The sequence below is a fragment of the Berghia stephanieae genome, chromosome 4 (assembly GCF_034508935.2).
Source record: "Berghia stephanieae isolate SIO BIC M18660-M18661 chromosome 4, UCSD_Bste_1.3, whole genome shotgun sequence".
NCBI lineage: Eukaryota > Metazoa > Mollusca > Gastropoda > Nudibranchia > Aeolidiidae > Berghia > Berghia stephanieae.
This window is the reverse complement of record NC_088363.1, coordinates 91782863-91796439: the sequence shown is the minus strand read 5'-3', so window position 1 is coordinate 91796439 and position 13577 is coordinate 91782863. Positions and strand designations below refer to the sequence as shown.

General features: G+C 33.0%; 1 protein-coding gene across 3 annotated transcripts in view; it reads left to right on the top strand.

The window, feature by feature from the left end:
* The window catches only part of LOC144971576 (amyloid beta precursor protein binding family B member 2-like), a 133777-nt gene extending 124057 nt beyond the window's left edge, over positions 1–9720 (top strand). For 2 of the 3 annotated variants that reach the window (XM_078912620.1, XM_078912619.1), the window contains 2 exons: positions 203–360; positions 7649–9720. In XM_078912620.1, coding sequence (XP_078768746.1) covers positions 203–325 — 123 coding nt within the window. In that variant the 3' untranslated portion in view covers positions 326–360; positions 7649–9720. The remainder of the gene's footprint in view (positions 1–202; positions 361–7648) is intronic. The other variant, XR_013645158.1, reaches the window with a different exon arrangement.
* The last annotated feature ends 3857 nt before the right edge of the window (positions 9721–13577 follow it).

Here is a 13577-nt window from a genome sequence, read left to right as displayed (position 1 = left end):
GTTTTTCACAATACCCTTAATGTTTTGTTGATCAACACATCAGAATCACTTTTCAACTCTTGATTATTATTGTTTTTAAATTGATATTCATGTGTGTTTTACTTGGTTATATTTTGTTTTAATTTTATTTTATTTCCTTTTCCATATTGGATGTTGTCATTTCGTCCCCTTGACTGTTACCAACTTTGTTTGCTTTGAGTAGAGCATAGGAGAGTTCATAAGTTCAGGGGTCAAAGCTGGAGTTCAAGGATTGAAGGAAGTCAAAACTAGTGCTTTCAATGGTGTGCGAAGTCTGTTCAAGGGAAAGAATCCGGAGAATTCTTGATGTCAAGCCAAACCAATTAATGTGTTAATTATTCTGTAAGTGAAACTCTTAAATTTATTTCCCTTTTTGAAAAAAAGAAAATGGTTGCTCTTAAGTAAGTGTTTGTCATGAACAAATGAAAAACTAGTAAGATGCACGTGTCCTGTAAAACATATTCCAAAACTGAATGCTGTTGATGTGGTTGGTTGGTTTTTTTTTTATTGTTTTTTTGTTAAGAGTGTAAATAATTGGGCTAGACAAGTTATTTAACAAATTAGCCACCAAAATGTGACCAGCCATCTCTAAAGGGTATTATGTCAAGTAGTCATCGTTACATAGAATTCAATTTTAAGTCTTCCATTTGAGTTCAAATAAATACATTTATTGTTTGAGTCAGTTTTGTTTCTTTACCAGAAAATTAAATTTCCTGAAGTCTGACCATTTTGACTTTAAACTCAAGATTGTTTTATCGGATTCATTCCAACATAATACTAGATAGATGGGATGGGTCACATATTATATATATATGAACAATGCTAACACCTTCCAAGAATGCTTTTAAGACTATCATTTTATGTTTTGTAAACGCTTCTGAGTGGTATTTATTTACTTTTTCTCTCTTTGATCTACTCGCTCTCTTTTGCTAAACATAGAAATTTAAATGGTCATAGTCAAACCTCCCTTAACAGATACTATTTTCTATAAGATTGTAATACCATCATAATTTTTCTGGTTATAACCACGTACTATACAGTTATCACCAAGAGAGCAGTAACTGTGGTGCTTATCCTTGGGCCTTCTGTTGTTATTGTTCCTTTGGTGGACACAGTAAGACAATGTTAGGAATTATTATTTATCTGGTTATAACCGTTACAACTACACACTATGTTTCACAAGAGAGCAGTAATTGGCATCCTGTGTTTATGACAGTGAACAGTCAATGTTAGAATTATTATTTATCTGGTTATAACCGTTACAACTACACACTATGTGGTTCTCAGCAAGAGAGCAGTAACACTGATGCTTTGATGAACGCAGTCAGACAATGTCAAGTTAAAGTAAAATTGAACTCTCTGCTGTAGGTCAACCCTTGAAGGCCATATTGCTTTTGATGTTTAAGTATTCCCATTCGATTTTTTGTGTAATGTCAATAAACACCGTCCCCCCTAGTTTAAGATAATAATTGAGTGTTGTTCTTTTTCTTTTGATTTTATTTTTCTAATTAAAAAAAAAAAAATTATTGTTAGGAGGACTAAAATATTTTTATACTTTACTGTTTCACTTTGGATTGAAATTCTCAAAACAAAAAGTGATGATATCCTTCATTAATTTACTTGTGTGACTTGCCAATTGGCTTTAAAATCTGTAGATCAAAAGGCCTATAATTGTTGTGTCAACCACCAGAAGCTGCTGTCACAACAGGAGTTCACGTTCCTTTCACATTAGTCTGATTTGGTGTTCTCTCATTATATTCACATTTCCTCAACTTTTCATTACAATACAAGTGTTTTTATTAAACTTTTCAATTTTTTATTATGAATTTAGTTTTTTTCATATTACATGCAAGAATGAAAAAAATGGGGAATTTCAGAAACTACTACTCCTATTTTGAAGTTTGTCTCTCGTGCCTGCTGAATATAGTGAAATAATCTAGATGTCATTAAATATAGTGTAATCATCTAGATGACGTCATTTACAATCTGACTCTAGCATTTTTGTTATTCTTTCTTAGAAGTGGATCATATTTAAATTCTGTAGTCTGCCATTCATCGATTATACGTTTTTGTGTATAAATGAAATAGAATTAAAGAAATAGATTTTTTCTCTTTATCTGTCAAATAAAAATAGTGTTATCTTGTAGAGTTAACATTTGATTTATCGCCTAACAGGTGTCATGTCTCGGCCTATATATATATTAAGTGTTGCTGTTGGCTAGGAACCCCTAGTAAAGCACTTTGAGCATGTTTAGTGGATATTGCTCTCTATAAATGCTCAAGTTTTGCCCTGTCATCTAGATAATAAATGAGACTTAATTCTTCATTCAATATTTTCCCTCACTAATTTGAAGATTCTTTATTTCTATTTCTATCTTTAAAATCTGCTTTTCCAGCGCAACCAGAGACAAGTATGTATATCAAATGGTTACAATTTTTCGCTCAGCTTTGAATTAAATCATTTTACTTCGCTTTTGCTTCTGCCGCAGATGGCGTGACGCAGGACAAGAACGTTTTTTTTTAAAAATCAACATTCACTATTTATTTGCTCCTTTTGCAAACTCCCTCCTGTTCGTATCTGTAAAGAAGACACTCAGATTAAATATTATTTGTAATCATTTTCGTTTTTATTCGTCTCCTTTAAATTCATCAAGCAAATGTTGGCTTCTTTTCGTTTTGTTCTTTTGAAATTTTCTGAACATTTGATTTGTGTTACTTTGGAAGTTAAGAAATTACTTTACTTTTTCAGTTACCTATTCTAAATAAATATGGATTCCTCAATAAACGTATACCCTAACTGTGCTTCCCATAAGAAAATGTATATTTTTAAAAAATCCAAAAAGACAGAGCAGTTTGACCAACAGTACACACATTTAATAATATTGTGAGAAGTGAGGATTAAGTTGGGATGAAGGTTACTGGCATTCAGCGTGGCTCAGCGGTACGGTCTTTGCTTCATACCCGAAAAGTACCGAGTTCGATCACCCGCAACTGCGCTGTGTGGCCTTGAGCAAGTCACCCCGCACTAGCTCAATTTGCGGCGCTGCAATGCGGCTGACGCCTGGGTTTTTCCAGTCATCCCTTGGAATAGACGCTAGAAAAAAAATTTCCCCTGTGGGATGAATAAATGGAATTTTTTTAATTTAAAAAAAAATAATTTTATAAAGAATGTCATAGAGTATTTTGTCATCAGATGAATCATCTCTCTTTGCCAATGCTAATCATCATTGGCTGCTGTGTGATAATTTGATGTAAATAAATGCTGAGTTGGGTCGACATTTCACTTTCACATTGTTTACCCCTAGCCTTCATTTCTTTTTTCATTTCTACCTTTTTAATTTACTAACTCGGTGGAATTATTATGAAATCACAGTCATTGTTTTCATGCAGAGTCTCTATACGTGTTTTTATAGACTTAGTCTCTCTCTCTCTCTCTCTCTCTCTCTCTCTCTCTCTCTCTCTCTCTCTCTCTCTCTCTCTCTCTCTCTCTCTCTCTCTCTCTCTCTCTCTCTCTCTCTCTCTCTCTCCCCCTGTCCCTTCCCCCCCCCTTCTCTGTCTCTTTCTCCATCCCTCCCTTTCTGCTCCATCCCCCCTCTCTCTCTCTCTCTCTCTCTCTCTCTCTCTCTCTCTCTCTCTCTCTCTCTCTCTCTCTCTCTCTCTCTCTCTATTTATCTATCTCTCTCTCTCTCATCTATCTTTTTTTCGTATCAATCTGTGGTATATATATTCACTCTCTTTCAATTTTGAAAATATTTTTAGCCATTAATATATACATATTGTTGAATCTCAAGTATATAGAAATCCAAATGGTTTTCTATCCTAAGAAGACGATCTTTTCATTTTAAAAATCTTCCATTTATTGTTATTCACTCACTCATTTGCTTGACGCTTAATTTTCAACTATATTTTTCTATTTTCTATTTTTTTTTTTTTGTGGCATGGTATTTTGATATCTCTCATGACTTTACATATGACAAAGTAAAAAAAAAAAAAAAACAAGATAATGAAAATGAAAATATTAAGAAAAAAAAAAAAAACCCAAAAAACATGCCATTTTCTGACAACTTTGGATCCATGAAAAAAAATTAATACATATCTAAAAATAATACTTCCATAATTCCACAATGCTTTTTACTCCTCACAATGCTTAATTTATTCCCCGTGCACGTCTCATTGAACCAAACGTCCATTCCATTCAGTCTAGATCACGTGTTAGGCATCCTTTTTTTTTAAAGATAACTCTCTATTGCAGCGTCTATAATTACTTATGGCCAGGAATTCACTCCCACTCGAGTCCAGTTTGTATATATAGGGCTTCATACAAGGAATCAACCCCTGTCCAGGGTTTATGATTATTTACTGACCATATAGTTGGAGCCATATGAAGAAACAATTTTACTTGTTTTATTTTAACATCATAAAAGTTGGTGAAAATAAAACAAGTAAAATTGTTTCTTCATATGGCTCCAACTATATGGTCAGTAAATAATCATAAACCCTGGACAGGGGTTGATTCCTTGTATGAAGCCCTATATATACAAACTGGACTCGAGTGGGAGTGAATTCCTGGCCATAAGTAATTATAGACGCTGCAATAGAGAGTTATCTTTAAAAAAAAAAAAAAAAAAAAAAAAAAAGGATGCCTAACACGTGATCTAGACTGAATGGAATGGACGTTTGGTTCAATGAGACGTGCACGTGTTGCTGCATCATTAGAAGAAAATGTTCCAACCACACTTAAGTTGCAGAAGAAGAAATGGATTACTCCAGAGATATTAGAATTAATGAATGAGAGAAGAAAGGCCAAAAATCAGGAAGAAAAATACAAGACTCTGAACAGGCAGATAAAAAGAAAATGCAACGAAGCTAAAGAAGACTGGATAAATGAACAATGTCACTATATAATGTCCTGCAAAGAAAAAAATGGCAAATTCTTCCATCAGAAAATCAAAGAAGTGACAAACAAAACTAAATCAGGTGCTAAAAGTGGATGCATCAAAGACAAGCGTGGAAACACCATCATGGACAAAGACTGCATTCTAAACAGATGGTCAGAATATATTGAAGAACTTTTTTTTGATAATCGAGGAGAAATGCCTATGATAAAAGAACTGGAAGGGCCTTCTATAATGAAAGATGAAGTTAGGAACGTCATGAAAAGCATGAAAAATGGAAAAGCTGCAGGACCTGATGCCATAACAATTGAAGCCTTGACTGGCCTGGGTGAATGGGGGATTGAATTCATCACAAACCTTCTAAATCAAGTGTATGACACAGGAAAAATGCCAACTGATATGAAACGATCCATTTTTATAGCACTACCAAAAAGCCAGGGGCAGTTGATTGTGAACAACACAGAACTATTAGCCTAATGAGCCACCTCACAAAAATTCTTTTGAAGATAATTTTATTAAGAATAAGAAATAAAATACGACCTGAAATTGGGGAGATGCAATTTGGTTTTGTTGAGGACAAGGGTACCAGAAATGGAATATTCACATTATCAATGCTGATGGAAAGATGTATTGAAGTAAATAAAGATCTGTATATGTGTTTCATCGACTATTCAAAAGCCTTTGATAAAGTACAACACGAAAAACTATTCAAAATTCTATCATCCTTGGACATTGATGGTAAAGATTTAAGAATATTACGGAATTTGTACTGGGAACAAGAAGCAGCAATGCGTGTTGACAACGAACTAAGCAGTTTTACACCTATTAGAAGAGGAGTTAGGCAGGGGTGTGTTTTGTCTCCAGATTTATTCAACCTCTATAGTGAAATGATATTAAGAGATATCGAACATAAGAAGGGGTGTGTATTGGAGGAAAGAATGTAACAAATCTGAGGTATGCAGATGATACGGTTCTACTGGCAGAATCTGAACATGAACTACAAGAATTACTGGATGTTGTAGTCAGGAGTAGTGAAAATATGGGACTGGAACTGAATATATCTAAAACAGAATGTATGACGGTATCTAAAAATAATAACCCACCAGCCTGTGTAATAACAAGCAGAGGACAAACAATACAACAAGTTGAATGTTTCAAATATTTAGGCTTCAATGTAACATCCAATGGAAAATCAGATTGTGAAATAAAGAAAAGAATAGGTATGGCGAAGAATGCATTCAACCAGCTGCATACAATTATGAAAAACAGGAATATTAGCATGAAAACAAAAATCAAAGTCCTGGATTGCTATGTACTGTCTGTGCTGCTATATGGTTGTGAGAGCTGGACCATAAACAAGACCATGGTTAAAAGACTGGAGGCAGTGGAAATGTGGTTTTACAGAAGAATAATGAGGGTGTCATGGATGGAAAGGAAAAGAAATGAAGAAATTTTAGAAATGGCAAACAGAAAAAGATCACTGATAACAAAAATCATCAAACGCCAAATGGAATTTTTAGGACACATTATCCGCCACCCTGGTTTGGAAATACTCGCCTTGACTGGAAAGATGAATGGAAAAAGAATAAGAGGAAGACAAAGAATAACGTATTTGAAAGGGATAAGAACTTGGACAGATGAAGCTGAGAAAGGTGGCGCTGCTTTAATAGAATTGGCAAGAGATAGATCAGCTTGGCGGAAGATGACCTCCGACGTCTGCTTCAGATATGGAACTACATGAGATGAGAAAAGTTGGTGAAGTATATGGCAAAGACTACATTCCTAAATGTCAGTAAAGTAGGCAGCAAAGACTAAAGAGACGAGTTATCATGCAAAATGAAATATTCAAATGAATCAGAAGTTCAATGACGATGATGACCTCCTGAATTTGTATCCTTACGAATACATTGTCATCAGCTCTGGATCAATCTTTTTCATTCTCATTATTATCTCTTGCAGATGATTCAGCACTCAAATGTTTTAGCTAGAACTTGTAAATTAAATTATCTTGAATCATTATATCTTTTCCCTTCCCTTTAATTTCAAGAGACATTGTTTTGTTCTCTTTGTTTTAAACTATCTGTTGATATTTATTTCCTCATTCTGACAATCCCCATGTAAAGCACTGGACAACCTTAGTAGATTTTGTTCTATATATAAAATATAAGGTCATGTTTAAAAAAAAAATGATCTGAAAATGATAAGTCAATGAATTATGTTCAGTTATCAGACTTGCAAATAAGTACATACCTTTATAATAGATTATGTGTGCATTCTCAAAGAAAGAGAAATAAATAACTCAAGCCGAATTAATTATTTTCCATTATATAAATTTCATTAATGATAAACGACCTTGATTTCATCATCTGGTTTATTCCTGCACTCTTCTATCCATCTATTGTTTTGCACTAAGAATACATCTGCTTTTGCTATCCGATTTATTGGTCAGAATTTTGATTCAGTGGTTGGTAGTAAAAGAATGATATTACGTCCTCACATTTTTGATTAGACGATGGTAACTCAAACATTTGATATTTGTAGAGAGCTGTCTCACAGTTCATGCATCTCTCTACAAATGTCAGATGTTTGAGTTACCATGGTCCAACCATTTCTATTTGATACACTAGAGTATGGTTAAATAAAAAGATGCAAGTCTCATTATTATCTAAGATTACTATAATTATCTCTCATCCATCTTTTCTTTATTGATTATATTTTTTTTTCTCATGTAACAGAGTCTTCGAAGCAGCATTAAACAAAGCATCCAGTGTGTGTGGGGCTCTGTGACAAACCTCACCTCACCCAAGTAATAATGGGTACACATGACATCAGCATGATGGAATGGAGAGGAAGATGACGAGGCTGTTGGAGTTTGTGACAGAAATGTCCACAATGCATTCTGATTGAGATGTCTTTCATTTGAAATCAACAATTTTTTGCTTTAAATTAAGGCTTTTCATTTATTGGGAACATGAACAGTGTAGAAATATAAGGAATAAGAGCAAGTTTTTCCGATTGAAGATAATGTCCAAATTTATCAAAGCTGTACTCATTTTTTTTTAATGCTACGGATTTGTATTTTATTTGAAAATTATTTTTGAATAAAAGGGTTTTACATTTTTAGACTATTTTGATGAATATTGCCTTTTCAAAGCATATCAGATTTGCAAACTTGAAATGTTATTATTATAAGTTAAATGTGCACAATTGCATTATTAGTCCATGAAATTTATGTGATTGATTATCATTCGTGCTTAAAGGAAGAGATGGGGGGGGGGGGGGGTTTGTAATTATAAACTCCAGTTGAAATGAAAATATATAAAGTGGAAAAAGCGATAAAATGGTGTAGGTATAAAATAAAATTTCCTTTATTCATCCCTTAGGGGAAATATGTTTCTAGGGTTTATTCCAAGGGGAAACTGGAATAACCCAGGATTGAGCTAGGGTGAGGTGACGTATTCAAGGCCACACAGCGCAGCAGCGGGTGATCGAACTCGGTACCTTTTGGGTACGAAGCAAGGACCGTACCGCATAGCCACGCTGTATATTATTTCATTGTCTATATCAACATTTTAAATGGCACATTTTGAAAAAAATAATTTTGTTTTAACGGGCACACAATTATGCTTTCAAGATAAGCTTTTGTTTGAAGGAGTTGACGAATTATTGTAAATTTTGACAAACCAATTGAAGCTGTGATGAAAATAATTTTTCGATCAAGATGGAGTTGATCTTTTTCTTTCTTCTTGTAAATCAACTGACTGTGCTAATCTCAGTACTACCCTCAAAGGTTATGGTACAGTCATATATTTTCATGGTTTCTGGCATAGTGCCAATTTTCTAATATTTGTTTCACATCCTGGATTTTAATGTCCATTATATGAATTTATTTTGTGCATTGCACGTCAAAGATGCTTATTAGGCCAGTCGCTCACTCAAGAGTGAACACCATAACCATGCTATACTTTGTTATTGTTTCTTAAGATTGTTAGAAAGATGTTACGTTGGAAACTGAGTGAAGATGACACGACCTTGAGGGCTGATTTGATTGGATGATGGTTGCCATGCATTTTTTAACAAAAATAAATGTTTTATCTCTGGCCCTAATATCCTCTATACCCAACGGTGATACAATTTATACCTTTATGCAGACCTGTCTACCAAAAATTCGTAAAAATTCAAATTTTTTTTTGCTTCAACAGCAGAAATAAATAGACATGTTTTATTCAATACAATGTGTTAAAAGAAAAGTTTGGTGCAAGAAAGCATCTATTAAGATTTCTTAAAAGGCATATTTAATACTGCTTAGGGTAAAATATGAACTTGTAAAATTAATTCTATTTCTTCTCTGTGAAAACGACGAATTTTTAAAATTTCCAGTTGGCAGGTCTGCTCCATGTCTTTTTGGTGTCATACCCTGAGGATTCTATAATACTCGTGTTCATGTGAACATTGCTTACTGTATTCACTGATTTGTATTCATCTCTGTGCATTGACATTCACATTGCATCTGACGTTCCTTTATAAATCAAAGATCTCTTCAGATATCAACACATAATAACATAGTGATTAGATCATCACCCGGTCAATGATCTTAAAATTAAAAGTAGAGTATCTGCAAGTCAATGATTAAATAGATATAGTCATCAAGGCTGAGTTTCGAATTTCATCTCGTATTGTCAATGTGAATAAAGACAACATCACCATTATCTATCTGTCACTTCATTCAACCCTCCCCCCCCCTCTCTCTCTCTCTCTCTCTCTCTGTCTCTCTCTCTCTCTCTCTCTCTCTCTCTCTCTCTCTCTCTCTCTCTCTCTCTCTCTCTCATGTTCACATATATGAACTCGTCAAGCTTCCATAGATTATACCTCACGCACAGTGCAATCATCATAAAAAATAACACGCTTTCAAAACCTCCAATCAATCATAGTCAAAATATTCTTTTAACGCTCCATGTTAGAAATTTGAAAAGTTAAGTGAAATCGGTTATTGGGAAGAGGGAAATGCACCCAAAAAAGCTCCTCTCTGTTCCCATTAATGTAACCTTTAATGATTTGGCATATATTATTATTAATATAAAGAAACCTACAACTCAGATATGAAATAAATATTAACCATTTCATACTGATGAAGTTTTAAATTAGCTTTGAAATCAGTTGAAACGAGCTCAGCTTATTGTGTAGTCAATTGTTTTCCCCATTGTCCCATTCAGTATGCTTCAAAATGATCTATTTGTTTTATTTTTGAATTCATAGAACCAAGGCAGGAGCAGTCCATTACTAAGAATAAGTAATCCGTTTTTTGTTGTTGGAATATTGATATTCGAAAAGTAAGGAGCATTCTTCAAAAAAAAAAACAACATTTTATTGCTTAAAATGTAGGTACCTAGTTTGTTTTTTTTTAACATCAATTTCACTCTTCATTTTAGAATTTATACTTGATAACTCGTATCATTATTTTGTCCCAAAAAAAAATCAAAATAAAACGTTAATCTCAGATAATTATTATATTTGTTTCGTTTTTGGCTTCATATTCGTGTTTTAAATTCCCTCCTATATCCTCTTGTTTCATGTCTCTTTCCAAATTGATCATTCCATGGGTATTTCTCAATGTATTTGTTAAATGCAATTAACACCAACAAAAACATTTCATCGTAACCCATTAGCTTCATACAATTTATAATTCGTAATTTAGTCATCATTTACAAGTCTTAATTCCATTTTGATCACAAAAGATCACAAAATTGAATTTTGTTTTTGCTTTTTAGAAGACATTCAATTGAGAATTTTTTATACCAAAATATGGTCAGAGCGTGTTTTAAAATGTTTTCGGAATGCCACAGTGTATTATGGTTATATCTTCAATAAAGAGAAAAAAATATCAATGACTTAGCATACTGAGAAAAAAAGAAAAAAGTAAATGTTAGGTTCTATATTACTTTGTCTGAACAATTCAGAAACCAATTAGGCGCTATACTCTGTAGTGGTAATAAAAACTTCATGATGAAAATATGTATCAATCTGGGATGCAAGATTTCAAGCCATTTCTTTTCCCCAATGAAACACAAACTACTTTTAAAATGCTTTAAAAATAGATGTATGCATGCTTCAATTTTAAACATTGGCAAGTAGAGATTGCGAAGTTACCAAAATTTTAAAATAAACTTTACTCTATTTATAATGCTAATCTGGAGAACTGTTGTCAATTCAATGTCATTGAATATCAATTGTTGATGGATGGGATTCCTAATTGTTTTATCAAATTCATCCTTGGTGCTTACTTGGTTTACATTGCATTGGGTTCTTCTGGGGTTTGGTTGTTTTTTTTCCTTCTCTTTTTCAATTTTTTTTTTTTTTTTAACTTTTGTTTTTATTACTGGAAGTAAAAGCCGCTTTCATGACCAATCTCTTGTGGGCTAAATTTGTTACGTCCTGAACAACTTTTATTGCCATAGTTAAATCAACATTGACTGTTATTGTGGTTTTATACTCTCTCTTTAGTATGTCATGATTAGTGTGCCCATTTGTATTGGGTCATATTAGACGTTAACACAGATTGCCATTCATATACTATTACTGTAATGCAAGGACTGCAGGGTCCGAATGAGTAAAGTACAGCTCTGACCTCTTTTTGCATGTTTCAGCTTCATTACGAATATCAATTTTTTTTGTTCCTTGGACAAGGTATTTTTATTCCAATGTGCTCACTTGGGCAACACAACCCTTGTTGACATCTTGCAATTGTTCAATACGTTATTCTGTGAATGACTTGGTAACGTGTCATGCGAAGGGGCTAATTTTAAATTTTATAAACATTTTTATTATATTGCCATGGCCTCACTTCTTGTTTAATTTAGGGATATGGTAAGAACATTATTTACAGCCTTTTTTAATATTAGGGGGTGGCGCTGATATGACCTTAATGTGTTGCAAGCGCCGTAAAACGCTTAAAAACAAAACAAACGATGTAAGGGGAGGTGCTTCTATGTCTTATTTTTAATTCGTCAAAACTCAATATTTTACTTACAGTTGATGATACACAAGTATTTAATCACATTCACATACTTACACGAAGGAGATGTCAACATATCACAATATTTAAATTTAATCATCATTTTATACAATATTTATTTCCATACATATATTTGGTTACAATATTATGGTAACCGTCTTTAATGTTAAGAAGTCGCATTCATTTTTTTCACCATTGCCAAACTCTCGGATCAAATACATTTTTATGGCGGACGTTCATTATCCTCTTTTCACTCACCATTGTAATAATAAGTTGTTAGTTTCATCGTTGTGTTAGATTCTACTTAATGATAGAATTTGCTCGCTTTCAAGTCTTGAATCAAATTTTATTTTTTATCATGGTGATACATTTGGATTTTTTTTCCCCCAATAATTACCTGTTCTACCCATTTTATATGATGTATTTACCAATATTTTATACACTGTTTGTTTATATGTATCATACCTTGCCTGACTTTACCATTGACTTACATACCACTGTATTGTTATATATAATTATTATGTCAATCTCCCATGCTTTAACTGAACCACTATTAGATAGCATCCTTATTATTACGTAATGCAACTCTACATGACCAGAATTACTCCTTGTATTGAGTCACTATTTTATTTCATCCGGGCCATTTCATTAGATTTTCTCTCTCGATAAAAAAAAAAAACAACTACAAAGAAACAAACCATAGATGATGTATGTTGTCGTTGGTTGGTTTGTTTTTTAAAAAGGTGTGTATGTGCATATTGGTTTTTTTTTATATTAAATCATGTTCTAACATACATACATAAACACACACACTGGCATGCTTAGCGAACAAACATTCACACAAAGAAACACACACACATGTACACGCTAAATGAAAGTGCAATATCAAGCTTGGTCAGTGTTCTAACTTCTGATTTTGACTTTTTTATTAAGTTTATTTTTCCTTGTTAAATATTTGATATTTGATTTTAATACTGTTCTTTTTGATTGAAGTTGTCAGGTAAATACCTCAATATCGGTTCTAACCACGTGAAATATTACAGTGTTAGTAATGGGGAGAAGATAAATTGGAAAGGAGTTTTTTTTTGTTCCCTCAGTTTAGTGGATTTCCTATTATCTTGTCTTGAAATGTCATGACTTTGTAATTATGTAATTATAGCAGTGTTTAAACTTACATGTGCAATAATAAGTTTTGAAGAAGTTACTGTTCAACTTTCCGCGCAAAAAAAAAAAGATAACATTAAGCATAATAAACAAAGAAACAAAAAAAAAAGGGGGGGAGGGGGAGGGGGGGGGAAAAGGCATTTAAATGGTACTAATATTTACTATGACTATTATCCAATAATTTTAGGTGCTTTTTTATTCTTTTCAATGACATCTTTAAACGGGAAGGTGGAGAAAAGGGAGGATCTAAATAGGGGTTATTCTGGACAAGTGGGCTAAACCATCATTTTATAAAACTCATACATTCACTTATTATGACTTATTCTAAAATATCCAAGCCAAGTTTTGTTAACCTCACAATTTTAGTGTTTTATATTAATCCTTTTTAACGTAAAATTAAAAAAAACAAAAACAATATTTAATTAAAAGAAGTCTATTAGAGCTTAAAACGCCATTCAAATAATCCACTTGTCCTTAAAACCAACCAA